Source organism: Lipotes vexillifer, unplaced genomic scaffold, assembly GCF_000442215.2.
Source record: "Lipotes vexillifer unplaced genomic scaffold, Lipotes_vexillifer_v1.1 scaffold433, whole genome shotgun sequence".
Classification (NCBI taxonomy): domain Eukaryota; kingdom Metazoa; phylum Chordata; class Mammalia; order Artiodactyla; family Lipotidae; genus Lipotes; species Lipotes vexillifer.
In genome coordinates this window covers 315,484-331,547 of record NW_006774285.1, presented here as the reverse complement: position 1 = coordinate 331,547, position 16,064 = coordinate 315,484, and the positions used below count along the sequence as shown (strand labels likewise).

The window sequence follows — 16,064 nt, the reverse complement described above, 5'->3', positions numbered from 1 at the left end:
AGGGGCCCGCGTACCGCAAAAAAAAAAAAAAAAAATCCTCTCTTATGGTTTTAAGTGCAACTGATAAAGTAGTTAGCACATTAATTATCATTTTTACTCTCTCTTTTTTTTTTTTTTTTTCTAATTAAGCCTTATCCTTTGGTCACTGGTGTTGGCAGGTGAGTCTTAATTGACCTTGGCTTCCTGCTGTGAAAGAGAGGAGTTGTGAAATGTTGGCATTATTATGACATCGAATCACATTTTCATTTTATTAGGGGCAGGGAGCAAATAACTTATGCTTAAACTAGAACCTGTTTGCTAAAAAGTTAGCTTTTGTAATGAAAGTGTAAGGAGAAATACAATTCATGAAGTTGCAAATTATTCTTCCTTGATAGAACTTAGCCTAACAAACAGTTGATCTATGAAAACATGGCTACATATAAGGTCCTGTGACACTAAAAGATTTTAACCAAAGTCAGTATAAAATTTATATACTATCTCTTAGAGGCTGTACAGCACAGTCAATAGGAAGAAAGCTTCTGGTATTAGAAAAAACTAAATTAAAATCTGGATTCTGCTATTTACTTAACTTCACTGAGGCTCAGTTTCTTCATCTGTAAAATGAAGATAATAATAAAACATATGTTTATATAAAACATGTAACTGGCTTAGTATGGTGCCTGGCATAGAGTAAGTACATGGTAGCAACAGAATTTTAGCAAAATTATTATTTTCATAATACTTACTATTTTGATGTTTATTACTGTCAAATGCTTTTCAAATGACTGGTCTCACTTTAAATTCATGTGGGCTCTTAGTGTTGCCAGCGGTTCTATAATATTTCCCTAGTCAGTACACTCCCCATTTTCCAAAGCCACTTTATCATATCTTCTCTCTGCTCCAACTTGCAACACAACTCCTCTGTTTTTATTCTCAGCCATGACCTTGTTTCTTACTGAGGAAATAGAAGCAGCTAGAAGAGAACGTTCATATCTTTCCACCAACAAATTTATCAGTCTACCACTTGTGTAACTCTACACTCTGCCTTTCTTCCTATTATAATGGAAGAAAGCCAGTCCTCCCATATGTGTACACAGTCCCCTTTTGTGTACTCACAGACTTAGCCCTGAACAGTTATCCCCCCTTACTCTTCAATAATTACATCTTACCTTTTATGTTAGATAATTCTCATCAGCATACAAACATGCCATCATAGGTTCTATGTTAAAAGAAATTCCTCTTACCTTCCCTTCATTCATATTTTCATCCAGCTACTCCTCCTTTTTTCTCTTCCCTTTAGAGAAAAGCTCTTTGAAAGCCTATCCTTATCTCAACCAGGTTTTCCAATCAGGTTTTCATTCTGGCTACTCAGCTGAAACTGTTCATATCAAGGTTTCCAATTACTGCTCTTGTCAAGGCTTCCAATTACTGCCATGTTGCCAAATCCTGTGGTCCATTCTCAGTCCCACTTGACTGTACCTCAGCAGCATTTGAACAGACTACCTCAACCTTCCTGAAATACTTTCTTCACTTGGCTTCTGGAACATCACCCTTTCCTGGTTTTCCTTCAACCTCACTGGCCACTCTGTAGTTTCTTTTACTGAATCTTCTTTATCTTCCCTGACTTCTAAATGTTGATGAGTCCCAGAGTGCAATTCTTGGACCCCTTTCCTTCTCTATTCATTTCCTAGGTTATATCAACAAGTCTCACTGCTTTTATTGTCTAAATGGTGATGACTCCTAAATTTAGATCTAAGCCTCTATCTTCTCTGAACTCCAGGTGTGCGTACCTTTTTCCCCTTGCCACTTCTTTGTTTGGATGTCCAGTAGTGTCCCAAATGCATTATAATGCCACCCTTTCCCCAGTTTTACTTATTTCAGGAAATAATACTTCTAGTCACCCCTAGTCAACCAAAAGTCTTGGAATCTTCCTTGACTCTCTTCTCTCACATCCCACATCCAACCCATCAGCAAATTCTGTCAGTTCTATCTCAGTGTAGATCCAGAATCTGACCATTTCTTATCACCTTTACATGCTATCACCATGGTCCAAGCCACTACATCTCTTGCCTAGATCTTTCTGCTTCCACTGTGTGCCCCTACAGTTTTTTCTCCACACAGCAATGAGTGATACTTTAAAATTATTTCCCTGTTTAAATTTTTCCAGTGGTTTTCCATCACATTTAGAATAAAATCTAAAAATCCTTACTATGATTTGGCTCCTGGTAACTGCTCTGACTTCATCTCCTACCACCTTCTATCTCTCTCATCTATTCCAGCCATAGCAGCCCCTTCACTATTGTGTGAACGCACCAAGCATGGTCCTGCCTTCACACTTGCTGTTCCCTCTGCCCGAAATGTTCTTCACCCAGGTATTCACATGGCTTGCTCCTTCATTTCATTCAGTTCTCTACTCTAATGCCAGCTCATCATAGGAACCTTCCTGATCCTACTGTCTGTAATAGCACCCTATTCTCCATGTCCTGCCCTCCTTCAGTCCCTATTCTTTTTCCTTGGTTTTCTTCTATAATGTTCATCACTACTTGACATTTTATATGTATTTTTTTTCTCCCCCTCTAGAAGGTTAGTTCCATGAGGGCAAGGATTTTGTTTTGTTCATTGCTGTATCTCCAGCACCTGGAGTATTACCTGTGGCACTCAATGTTTCTACACTGTTATCTTACTAATATACTTTTTAAAAAAGATCCTTGGAAAAAAGCAGTCTTAAAAAAAAATTGTGGTAAAATACACATAACATAAAGTTTACCATCTTAACCATTTTTAAGTGTATAGTTCAGTGGCATTAAGTACATTCACATTGTTCTGCTACCATCACCACCATCCATCTCCAGAACTCTTTTCATCTTGCAAAACTGAAACTCTGGACTCACTAAACAATTCCTATTCCTCTCCTCCCTGCAGACCCTGGAAAACCTATATTACTTTCTGTCTCAATGAACAATCTTTAATTAGCCAACAAAAGATAAGTCTTGAACATCTGGGGAGTCAAATTCAACCCATAGGTTGCTTTTAATGAGTGCTTATTAACAACTACTCTGGGGTTGGTACAGTGCTAGGTACACTAGGGATACAAAAGTAGTGTCCTGTACAGTTTTATTCTGCTGGAACTAAGAATTGCATATGTCTTACTAAAGATAACCATCCTATATCTCGTTACTATGCTCTGACATTGAAAACTGAGATATATTTGGTTATGAGTTTTATTTTTATGGCCATTTTCTGCTTTCCCCTTCTTTTTGTCCCATCATTTCAAAGTGATAGGAAAGTATACATTTTTAGGGGAAATTCACGTAACAGAAAATTAACCACTTTAAAGTGAAAAGTTCCATGGGACTTAGGCCATTCACAATGTTGTGCAACCTCTGTCTAGTTCCAAAACATTTGCATCACTCCAAAAGAAAACCCCATATTCATTAAGCAGTTGCTCTTCGTTCCGTCCTCTCCCAAGCCCTTGGCAACCACCAATCTGTGTTCTGTCTCTATGGATTCACCTATTCTGGATATGTTGTATAAATGAAATCGTACAATGTGTGACCTTTTTGTGTCTGGTTTATTTCACTTGGCATGATGTTTTCAAAGTTCATCCACAAGGTAACATGTATATCAGAACTTCATTCCTTCTTATGGCTAAATAGTATTATGTTGTATGTATATATGACAATTTTTTATCCACTCATCTGCTGATGGGCATTTGGGCTGTTTCTACCTTTTGGCTATTGTGAATAGTGCTGCTATAAACATTGTACATGTATTTGAGTATCTGATATCAATTCTTTTGGGGATATACCTAGGAGTGGAATTGCTGGATCATTTGGTAATTCTATGTTTAACTGTTGAGGAACTGCCAAGCTATTTTCCATAATGGCTGAACCGTTTTACAGTCCCACCAGCAGTGTACAAGAGTCCCCATTTCTCCACATCCTCCCTAGCACTTGTTATTTTCCGCTTTTTATTATCACTGTAGTCATGCTAAGTAGGTGTGAAGTGGTATCTATCTTATTGTGGGTTTAATTGCATTTCCCTCATGACTAATGATGTTAAGCATCTTTTCATGTGCTTGTTGGACATTTGTAGATCTTCTTTGGAGAAAAGATAATTTTTTGGACAACTGTATAATAATAATTCGATTTGATGAAATATTCTGCTATTAGAGCAGGAGTTGGTAAACTATGGCCTATGGGCCAAATCTAACTCACTGGTTGTTTTTATATGGCCTGCAAGCTAAGCATGTAGCTAAGCTAAGTAAATTTTTTTACATTTTAAATGGTTGAAGGGGGGGATCAAAAGAAGAATATTTCATGACACATGAAAATGATTCAAATTTCAGTATCCATAAATAAAGTTGAATTGGAACACACAACCATACCATACATTTACATATTATCTGTGGTTTCATACTGCGTCAGCAGAGTTGAGTAGTTAACAGTAGAGGCCATGTGGCCCATAAAGCCTAAAGTATTTGCTATCTGGCCCCTTACAGAAGAAGTTTGCCTACTCTGTGTCTTACTTCATTCCGCTGCTATGACAAAAATACCATAGACTAGGTGGCTTATAAATAACAGAATTTTTTCTCACAGTTCTGGAGGCTGGGAAGTCCAGGATCAAGGTGCCAACAGATTCAGTGTCTGGTGAGAGCCAGTTTCCTGGCTCATAGACTGCCGTCTTCTTGCTGTGTCCTCACATGGCAGAAGGGACAGAGGAGCTCTCTGGGGTCTCTATTATAAGGACACTAATTTCATTCATAAGAGCTCCCCCCTCAGGACCTAATCACCTCCCCAGAGTCCCACTTTCTAACACCATCACATTGGGGGTTAGGTTTTAATACATGAATTTTGAGGAGATATAAACATGCAGTCTGTTACACCCTGTATTAGAAAGTCCTCATTCTTAGCTTCTAATTTTTCACAGTCCTGATCATTGATGGCCAGAGAAGCCATTAAGAGTCAGGAGGGGTCCCTGGTTTGTTCCCGGGTTTCAGCACACACACACAAAAAAGAGTCAGTAGATACTTGTGGGAGGACTCAAAATGAACTAGTATTCAGTTTAGTTCTTGTAGGTGACTAAATATTTTTTATTTTGATGTATACTAAATCCAAGTTTAAAGTATTAAAGGTAGGAACTAAATGTAAAATTTCTAAAGTATCACTTAAATTTCAACTGTCGCTATCATTAGGAGTACCTCCCCTCAATAAAGTTCCAACTCTCCCATTATTTATGGTAAAAATAAGAGAATTTCTTGAAATCACCTCTAAAGCCTCCTTTGGCCCCAAATTCTGAAGTACTATGATTCCACCATTAACTGTTGGAATGTCATTATGTTGCTCAGTATCCCATTGAACAGGGGTTTCCTGTATACCAGAACTTATCAGTGCCCTTCTGTAGCTGAATTATTTTGAAAATTTGTCTTCCCAAGGGCATCTTCTTACACTTTAAGCTTTCTTTGAATTTTTTTTCAAGTAGGAGACTTCAGGTTGGTTAGGTATCCAGATTGTCCTGATTTCAATAGATGTGCGTTTTGTTAGAAGGAGGTTGTTAATCACAGTCATTGCCATGCTGTGTGTAGGCCTTTTGAACACGTGCTGACTTAAGAAAATACCTTTTGGATAAAAAAACATCAAGAGGTGGAGAAAATTAGACTCAATAATGCTCCTCCAATTTCTACAATGATATTACCCTAAACCAAGATAAGGTAATATCAGCCAGATGTTAATCACCCTAATAACACCCAGATGTCAGTCTTATTGTGCAAGCTACACTCTTTTATGTTCTGATGGGTTACTTTATAGTTAAGGGAAACTGAATGTTTAAGAGCAAAGTTCAGTCCATTCCTGAAGAAAGGACTTCTCATTTTGTAGCTCTTGGATTATGGATGAGATTTCATTAAGGTAATAGCCTCCAAATCCTAGAGAGTGCTCTTAGTAGGAGTTAACATTCCCAGGGAATTTCCTGGCCATCCAGTGCTTAGGTCTCCGTGCTCTCACTGCCAAGGATCCCTGGGCGGGGAACTAAAATCCCACAAGCTGTGTGGTGTGGCCAAAAACAAAAAAATCCCAAATGAGTAGATGCAATGCTCCTGTCCCTGGAGGCCTTTCAGCTCTCAAATCAACTCAGCCACTGTGATTCTCTAACACTTATCTTCTCTGAGGAGTATACAAGTTTCTCTTCTTTTTTTTTCTCTCTCTATGTATTTTATTTTATTTATTTACTGGGGTGTAGTTGTTTTACAATGTTGTGTTAGTTTCTACTGTACAGCAAAGTGGAGTCCCCTGTGCTATACAGCAGGTTCTTACTAGCTAGCTATTTTATACATATTAGTGTATATATGTCAATCCCAATCTCCCAATTCTTCCACACCCCCCGACTTCCCCCCCTTGGTGTCCATACATTTGTTATCTACATCTGTGTCTCTGTTTCTGACTAGCAAACCAGTTCATCTGTACCATTTTTCTGGACTCCACATATATGCGTTAATATACAATATTTGTTTTTCTCTTTCTGACTTACTTCAATCTGTATGACATCTCTAGATCCATCCACATCTCTACAAATGACCCAGTTTGGTTCCTTTTTATGGCTGAGTAATATTCCATTGTGTATATGTACCACCTCTGCTTTATCCATTCGTTGGTTGATGGACATTTAGGTTGCTTCCATGACCTGGCTATTATAAATAGTGCTGCAGTGAGCACTGGGGTGCATGTGTCTTGTTGAATTATGGTGTTCTCTGGGTATATGCCCAGTAGTGGGATTGCTGGGTCATGTGGTAATTTCTATGTTTAGTTTTTTAAGGAACCGCCACACTGTTCTCCACAGTGGCTGTATCAGTTTACATTCCCACCAACAGTGCAGGAGGGTTCCCTTTTCTCCACACCCTCTCCAGCATTTGTTGTTTGTAGATTTTTCTGATGATGCCCATTCTAATTGGTGTGAGGTGATACCTCACTGTAGTTTTGATTTGCATTTCTTTAATAATTAGTGATGTTGAGCAGCTTTTCATGTGCTTCTTGGCCATCTGTATGTCTTCTTTGGAGAAATGTCTATTTAGGTCTTCTGCCCATTTTCTGATTGGGTTGTTTGTTTTTTTGATATTGAGCTGCATGAGCTGTTTATATATTTTGGAGATTAATCCGTTGTCCGTTGCTTCATTTGCAAATATTTTTCTCCCATTCTGAGACTTGTCTTTTTGTTTTGTTTATAGTTTCCTTTGCTGTGCAAAAGTTTTTAAGTTTCATTAGGTCCCATTTGTTTATTTTTGTTTTTATTTCCATTACTCTAGGAGGTGGGTCAAAAAAGGATCTTGCTGTGATTTATGTCAGAGAGTGTTCTGCCTATGTTTTCCTCTAAGAGTTTTATAGTGTCCAGTCTTACCTTTAGGTCTTTAATCCATTTTGAGTTTATTTTTGTGTATGGTGATAGGGAGTGTTCTAATTTCATTCTTTTACATGTAGCCATCCAGTTTTCCCAGCACCCGTTATTGAAGAGACTGTCTTTTCTCCATTGTATATCCTTGACTCCTTTGTCATAGATTAGTTGACCATAGGTGTGTGGGTTTATCTCCATCCTGTTCCATTGATCTGTATTTTTGTTTTTGTGCCAGTACCATATTGTCTTGATTACTGTAGCTTTGTAGTATAGTCTGAAGTCAGGGAGTCTGATTCCTCCAGCTCCGTGTTTTTCCCTCAAAGTTGCTTTGGCTATTTGGGGTCTTTTGTGTCTCCATAGAAATTGTGAAATTTTTTTGTTCTAGTTCTGTGAAAAATGCCATTGGTAGTTTGATAGGGATTGCACTGAATCAGTAGATTGCTTTGGGTGATATAGTCATTTTCACAATATTGATTCTTCCAATCCAAGAACATGGTATATCTCTCCATCTCTTTGTGTCATCTTTGATTTCTTTCATCAGTGTCTTCCAGTTTTCTGAGTACAGGTCTCTTGTCTCCTTAGGTAGGTTTATTCCTAGGTATTTTATTCTTTTTGTTGCAATGGTGAATGGTATTGTTTCCTTAGTTTCTTTTCCTGATCTTTCATCGTTAGTGTATAGGAATGCAAGAGATTTCTGTGCGTTAATTTTGTATCTTGCAACTTTACCAAATTCATTGATTAGCTCTAGTAGTTTTCTGGTGGCATCTTTAGGATTCTCTATGTATAGTATCATGTCATCTGCAAACAGTGACAGTTTTACTTCTTCTTTTCCAATTTGTATTCCTTTTATTTCTTTTTCTTCTCTGATTGCCGTGGCTAAGACTTCCAAAACTGTGTTGAATAATAGTGGCGAGAGTGGACATCCTTGTCTTGTTCCTAATCTTAGAGTAAATGCTTTCAGTTTTTCATCATTGAGAATGATGTTTGCTGTGGGCTTCTCATATATGGCCTTTATTATGTTGAGGGAGGTTCCCTCTATGCCTACTTTCTGGAGAGTTGTTATCATAAATGGGTGTTGAATTTTGTCAAAAGCTCCTTCTGCATCTATTGAGATGATCATATGGTTTTTATCCTTCAATTTGTTAATACGGTGTATCACATTGATTGATTTGCATATATTGTAGAATCCTTACATCCCTGGGATAAATCCCACTTGATCATGGTGTATGATCCTATTAATGTGTTGTTGGATTCTGTTTGCGAGTATTTTGTTGAGGCTTTTGCATCTATATTCATCAGTGATATTGGTCTGTAATTTTCTTTTTTTGTAGTATCTTTGTCTGGTTTTGGTATCAGGGTGATGGTGGCCTCATAGAATGAATTTGGGAGTGTTCCTTCCTCTGCAACGTTTTGGAAGAGTTTGAGAATGATGGTTGTTAGCTCTTCTCTAAACGTTTGGTAGAATTCACCTGTGAAACCGTCTGGTCCTGGACTGTTGTTTGTTGGAAGATTTTTAATCAGAGTCTCAATTTCAGTGCTTGAAATTGGTCTGTTTACATTTTCTATTTCTTCCTGGTTCAGTCTTGGAAGGTTTACCTTTCTAAGGATTTGTCCATTTCTTCCAGGTTGTCCATTTTGTTGGCATAGAGTTGCTTGTCTCTTAGGATACTTTGTATTTCTGCGGTGTCCGTTGTAACTTCTCCTTTTTCATTTCTAATTTTATTGATTTGAGTCCTCTCCCTCTTTTTCTTGATGAGTCTGGCTAAAGGTTTATCAATCTTGTTTATCTTCTCAAAGAACTAGCTTTTAGTTTTATTGATCTTTGCTATTGTTTTCTTTGTTTCTATTTCATTTATTCCTGCTCTGATCTTTGTGATTTCTTTCCTTCTACTAAATTCGGGTTTTGTTTGTTCTTTCTGTAGTTCCTTTAGGTGTAAGGTTAGATTGTTTGAGATTTTTCTTGTTTCTTGTGGTAGGATTGTATTGCTGTAAACTTCGCTCTTAGAACTGCTTTTGCTGCATCCCATACGTTTTGGATCATCGTGTTTTCATTGTCATTTGTCTGTAGGTATTTTTTGATTTCCTCTTCGATTTCTTCAGTGATCTCTTGGTTATTTAGTAGTGTATTGTTTATTAGCCTCCATGTGTTTGTGTTTTTACGTTTTTTTCCTGTAATTTATTTCTAATCTCATAGCATTGTGGTCAGAAAAGATGCTTGATACAATTTCAATTGTCTTAAATTTGCTGAGGCTTGATGTGTGACCCAAGATGTGATCTATCCTGGAGAATGTTCCATGTGCACTTGAGGAGAAAGTGTAATCTGCTGTTTTTGGATGGAATGTCCTATAAATATCAATTAAATCTATCTGGTCTATTGTGTCATTTAAAGCTTGTGTTTCCTTATTAGTTTTCTGTCTGGAGAATCTGTCCATTGTTGTAAGTGAGGTGTTATAGTCCCTCGCTATTATTGTGTTACTGTCGATTTCCTCTTTTATAGCTGTTAGCATTTGCCTTATGTATTGAAGTGCTCCTATGTTGGGTGCATATATATTTATAATTGTTATATCTTCTTCTTGGATTGATCCCTTGATCATTATGTGGTGTCCTTCCTTGTCTCTTGTAACATTATTTATTTTAAAGTCTGTTTTATCTGATATGAGTATTGCTACTCCAGCTTTCTTTTGATTTCCATTTTCATGGAATATCTTTTTCCATCCCCTCACTTTCAGTCTGTATGTGTCCCTCGGTTTGAAGTGGGTCTCTTGTAGACAGCATATATATATGGGCCTTGTTTTTGTATCCATTCAGCGAACCTGTGTCTTTTGGCTGGAGCATTTAATCCATTCACGTTTAAGGTAATTCTTGATGTGTATGTTCCTATTACCATTTTCTTAATTGTTATGGGTTTGTTTTTGTAGGCCCTTTTCTTCTCTTGTGTTTCTCACTTAGAGAATTTCCTTTAGCATTTGTTGTAGAGCTGGTTTGGTGGTGCTGAATTCTCTTAGCTTTTGCTTGTTTGTAAAGCTTTTGATTTCTCCGTTGAATCTGAATGAGATCCTTGCTGGGTAGAGTATTCTTGGTTGTAGGTTCTTCCCTTTCATCACTTTAAATGTATCATGCCACTCCCTTCTGGCTTGCAAAGTTTCTGCTGACAAATCAACTGTTAACCTTGTGGAGATTACTTTGTATGTTATTTGTCGTTTTTCCCTTGTTGCTTTTAATAATTTTTCTTTGTCTTTAATTTTTGTCTGTTTGATTACTGTGTGTCTAGGTGTGTTTCTCCTTGGGTTTATCCTGCCTGGGACTGTCTGCACTTCCTGGACTTGGGAGGCTATTTCCTTTCCCATGTTAGGGAAGTTTTCAACTATAATCTCTTCAGATACTTTCTCGGGTCCTTTCTCTCGCTCTTCTCCTTCTGGGACCCCTATAATGTGAATGTTGGTGCGTTTAATGTTGTCCCTGAGGTCTCTTAGGCTGTCTTCATTTCTTTTCATTCCTTTTTCTTTATTCTGTTCCGCAGCAGTGAATTCCACCATTCTGTCTTCCAGGTCACTTATGCGTTCTTCTGCCTCAGTTATTCTGCTATTGATTCCTTCTAGTGTATTTTTCATTTCAGTTATTGTATTGTTCATCTCTGTTTGTTTGTTCTTTAATTCTTCTAGGTCTTTGTTAAACATTTCTTGCATCTTCTCGATCTTTGCTTCCATTCTTTTTCCAAGGTCCTGGATCATCTTCACTATCATTATTCTGAATTCTTTTTCTGGGAGGTTGCCTATCTCTACTTCATTTAGTTGTTTTTCTGGGATTTTATCTTGTTCCTTCATCTGGGATGTAGTCTTCTGCTTTTTCATTTTGTCTATCTCTCTGGTTGTGGCTCTCATTCCTCAGGCTGCAGGATTGTAGTTCTTCTTGCTTCTGCTGTCTGCCCTCTGGTGGATTATGGTTCCCTTCTGAATGAAGTCCTATAAGCCTCTAGTAACATCAGGCTAGTCGCTGTCTTTTTGCGTTTTTATTGGTTTCTATACTTTAATTCCTTGATTGGCAGCTTTGTTAATGAAGGAAGCTCACTTTAATAAAATTATCGTGTTTAGATGCTTGTTCTTAGAAGCTGTGTGCCAAATGCTTTTTTAAAAAACATATTTATTTATTTGGCTGCACTGGTTCTTAGTTGTGGCACACAGGATCTTTGTTGCAGCCTGTGGGGTCTAGCTCCCTGACCAGGGATTGAACCCGGGCCCCCTGCATTGGGAGCGCAGAGTCTTAACCACTGGACCACCAGGGAGGTACTGACAAATGCTGTTTTAAAGCCCAATCATTAAGGCTAAGAGGATTTGTTGCTCATACATAACTCACTACATAACTCATTCTGAGACTATTACAGAGCCATACCGACTATTGTTTCTTTAAACATGCCTATTTGTGATGTGCTGTTGTCCATTATTTGAACCTATCAATACAATAAAGTTTCAATTAAATAAATGACATTTGTTCACTGAAAAAAAGAGGATTTGTTGTTGTTGTTCTTCAGTCTTCCTCCCCATAAGAGATCTGTAGGTGCTTTATAGTCTTTACCTTTGTCATTATCAAGAATTCCTACTCTGCTTTCAAAGTAGGGTTGCAGTTGGGTCTGTTCATATTCCAAATTCTTATTTTCGTATTTTCTATCATCATATGGCCTCTCCTTCTTATTCTGATATGGAGTTGAAGTGTTTGGAGAATGATCATAATTAGGTATTACTCATTCTGTATCCTTTGGTCAGCTTTTAAAAATCCTGATGCCTAGGTTGTACTCTATACCAATTAAATCAGAATATATGGGGGTAGAAGCCCTCGATCTCAGTATTTTTTTAAAGCTCCCCAGGTGATTCCAATGTGCAGCAAGATTTAGAAACCATTGGCTTTGCTTATTAGTCATATAGTGTAGAGGTTCTTTCAGTCATCTCTTCACTCCTCAGGATTAATTAGATGACCTTCTAATAATGCATTTTAGTTACTTGAAAAAAAGATGTTATATAAATTAAGATATGACTGTAATCATTGTCACTGTTCTTTAGAACAGTAAAGAAGCCATTTCTGTGGTAAGATATACATAACATAAAATTTACCTTTTTAACCGTTTTTAAGTGTACAGTTTGGTGGCATTAAGTACATTCACGTTATGTACTACCACCACCACCTTCCATCTCCAGAACTTTTCTCATCTTCCCAAACTGAAACTCCATATCCATTCCATCCTTCCCTGCAGCCCCTGGCAACCATCATTCTACTTTCTGTCTCTATGAATTTGACAACCCTAGCTACCTCATATGAGTAGAATCATACAGTATTTATCCTTTTGTGACTAACTTATTTCAATTAGCGTGATATCTTCAAGGCTTCAAGGCTCACTCATGTTGTAGCGTTTGTCAGAATTTCCTTCCTTTTTAACGCTAAATAATATTCCCTTGTATGTAGCTACCACATTTTGTTTTTCCATTCATCCATCGATGGACACTTGGATTGCTTTCACTTTTGGGCTTTTGTCAATGATGCTGCCATGATCATGGATGTACAAGAAGCCACTTTTAAGTGATAAACTGATGGCTGTTCTCCCTCTACAAGATGCTTATCTGGATAGATTGCTTGTTTTTTTGTTTTTTGTTTTTTTAAAATTTTTTTGGCCTCACAGCATGGCATGCAGGATCTTAGTTCCCCAACCAGGGACTGACCCCTTCCCCCTGCAGTGGAAGCTTGGAGCCCTAACCACTGGACTGCCAGGGAATTCTGAAGTTGCTTGTTCTTTATGGATAGGTTGTAGTGTTGTTCACCAGATGAGCTAGTACCTTCTCCTAGTGATTGGTCTTCCTTTCACAAAATATGGAAAAAATTAGATACTGTTCCAAATGCCCTCTAGATTTACTCATAGATGGTGGTAGAATTATTTTATTGTATCAGCTGTCTTGCCCAGGCTGTTGATCAATCCTACAGAGGTTGTGTTCTACAAATATAGTAACAAAAGTCTCTGTATGTCTAGTAGGAAATAAAGGACTCATTCTGTATAATTTAGTTTAACTCCAAAATGCTACTAGGACAAAATTGTAAGCCTAAAAATCAACCCAAAAAAGGCTCCCTGGTCATGTTGCTCTAGAAATTGCAAACTAATTAGACTGAATCTAGAAGCCACATTCCTTCATTTCTATGTTATTCAGATAGGCCATTTAACTCTATTTCTTTTCTTTTTTAAACATCTTTATTGGAGTATAATTGCTTTACAATGGTGTGTCAGTTTCTGCTTTATAATGAAGTGAATCAGCTATCCATATACCTATATCCCCATATCTCCTCCCCTCCCACCCTCCCTATTCCACCCTCTAGGTGGTCACAAAGTACCAAGCTGATCTCCTCGTGCTATGCGGCTGCTTCCCACTAGCTATCTGTTTTACATTTGGTAGTGTATATATGTCAGTGCCACTCTCTCACTTTGTCCCAGCTTACCCTTCCCCATCCCCGTGTCCTCATGTCCATTCTCTACATCTGGGTCTTTATTCCTGTCCTGCCCCTAGGTTCTTCAGAACCTTTTATTGTTTTTTTTTTTTTTTTTAAGATTCCGTATATATGTATTAGCATACGGTATTTGTTTTTCTTTTTCTGACTTACTTCACTCTGTATGACAGACTCTAGGTCCATCCACCTCACTACAAATAACTCAGTTTCGTTTCTTTTTATGGCTGAGTAATATTCCATTGTATATATGTGCCACATCTTTTTTTTTTTAACATCTTTATTGGAGTGTAATTGCTTTACAATGGTGTGTCAGTTTCTGCTTTATAACAAAGTGAATCAGTTATACATATACATATATCCCCATATCTCTTCCCTCTTGTGTCTCCCTCCCTCCCACCCTCCCTATCCCACCCCTCTAGGTGGTCACAAAGCACCGAGCTGATCTCCCTGTGCTATGCGGCTGCTTCCCACTAGCTATCTGTTTTATATTTGGTAGTGTATATATGTCCATGCCACTCTCTCACTTTGTCCCAGCTTACCCTTCCCCCTCCCCATATCCTCAAGTCCATTCTCTAGTAGGTCTGCGTCTTTATTCCCGTCTTGCGCCTAGGTTCTTCATGACCATTTTTTGTTTTTCTTAAGATTCCATATGTATGTGTTAGCGTACGGTATTTGTTTTTCTCTTTCTGACTTACTTCACTCTGTATGACAGACTCTAGGTCCATCCACCTCACTACAGATAACTCAATTTCGTTTCTTTTTATGGCTGAGTAATAGTCCGTTGTATATATGTGCCACATCTTCTTTACCCATTCATCTGTCGATGGACACTTAGGTTGCTAAAAACAGTGGTTAGATGCCATGAAGAAGGTGGCAGTGCCTTAACCGTATGTGTGTTGTCAGGCCCGAAGGCCTTTTCCATCCTTGTCAAGGGGAGTGCTAACCTTCTCTCTCCTTTCATACAACACTTAACTCTATTTCTGTACATGGTCTTAGCTTTTTATGTTAAAGAACCTAGTGCCTGAACTGAGAGCTCACTTTTTTACTTCTTTCCAGTCTTAATGACCACTCTTTGTTTCTTGACCTCCTTGAAGGGTATACTTTATTTTTAACAGACAATTCAGGTGGACATTTTTATAAGAGAATCAGCTGTGTTAGTCAATAAGTGGAAATTTGTTGGAGGCAATCAACTTTGGAAAGGTAGTGATTACTTATTTTAACATTGTATTTCTGGAGGCATTACTTTTTCATATTCCCCAAACCCACCTATTTTTATAGCATCGAAGAAATGAATTTTCATTTGTGTGTATTTCACTTTGATCTTTTTGACACTTTCCCTCAATTTTTCACTTATAATAAAAGTCAGTTGACAAGAGGCTTATCCACATCACTAAAAGGAGAGAAACTTTAAACTTTGTTAGTCTCTTTGGGTTAACAACTGGGCTGCGTCTGTGTGCTTTAGAGGTACGGGAATGCCCCCAGACTGAGACTCTGATGATGTGATTTACAGCCCGCTCTGCAGGTGGAACACAGCAACTTGTTCTTCTTGTCTAAAGACTTGACTATCGAACTCTCCAGTTCGAGAAGCTAAGAGTGAGTAAACAAATCCTTTTTCTTTCTAGATCTTCATCTGCTGGTGGATGTGGCCTGCAAGCAGGAGCACTTTCCCCAGGAGGAAGAATGAAAAGAGTGAGAATGGACGACAGACGTGACATTGTGCACTGGCTGTAGCTGGAGGCAGACTAGCCTTGCACATGACACACTGTTGGGGCTCTTTCAGTTCTTTAAGGAAAAAAAGTATTTTTGTTTTGTTAATTGAGAATTTTGTTAATTGAGAATTGGGAATTTGGTATTTACTACAGCTGTTCAGTTCAGATTGTTTACCTTGACAAACTACCACCTTTGCAGTTTTTTTTTTTTTTTTTTTTTTTGCTGCCCAGGTCCCTTTCAAATGAAAGTTCCTGGTCTTCTGTTACAGTCAAAAAGCACCTAAAAACAGCTGCATCTGTGGTACCGGAGAATAATCTGTGTGGGTGTGCTGATTTGTCGTCTTGCCACTCTCAAAAGTAGTCAGCGCAACTCCAGTGGGGAGTTCAGTCTGTTTCAAGTCTCAGTGTGATCCTTTTAGAGAAAATTGTGTGAGAAACAAAGGCATGTGAGGTAACCAAGATCACAGGTCTAAATGGGTCAGGAATTCCAGGGAGAAACCCTGGGAAAGA

At 38.0% G+C, this 16,064-nt stretch overlaps 1 protein-coding gene and 1 non-coding gene across 2 annotated transcripts in view; one reads left to right on the top strand and one right to left on the bottom strand.

The window, feature by feature from the left end:
- The window catches only part of HSF5 (heat shock transcription factor 5), a 50,097-nt gene extending 34,559 nt beyond the window's left edge, over positions 1–15,538 (top strand). Inside the window, 1 exon segment of the mRNA XM_007472257.1 lies at positions 15,468–15,538. Within this exon segment, the coding sequence (XP_007472319.1) occupies positions 15,468–15,538 (71 nt within the window).
- TRNAG-CCC (transfer RNA glycine (anticodon CCC)) lies at positions 11,572–11,644 on the bottom strand. The gene has a single exon. It is a non-coding gene; the product is annotated as a tRNA-Gly (tRNA).
- Positions 15,539–16,064: the final 526 nt, after the last annotated feature.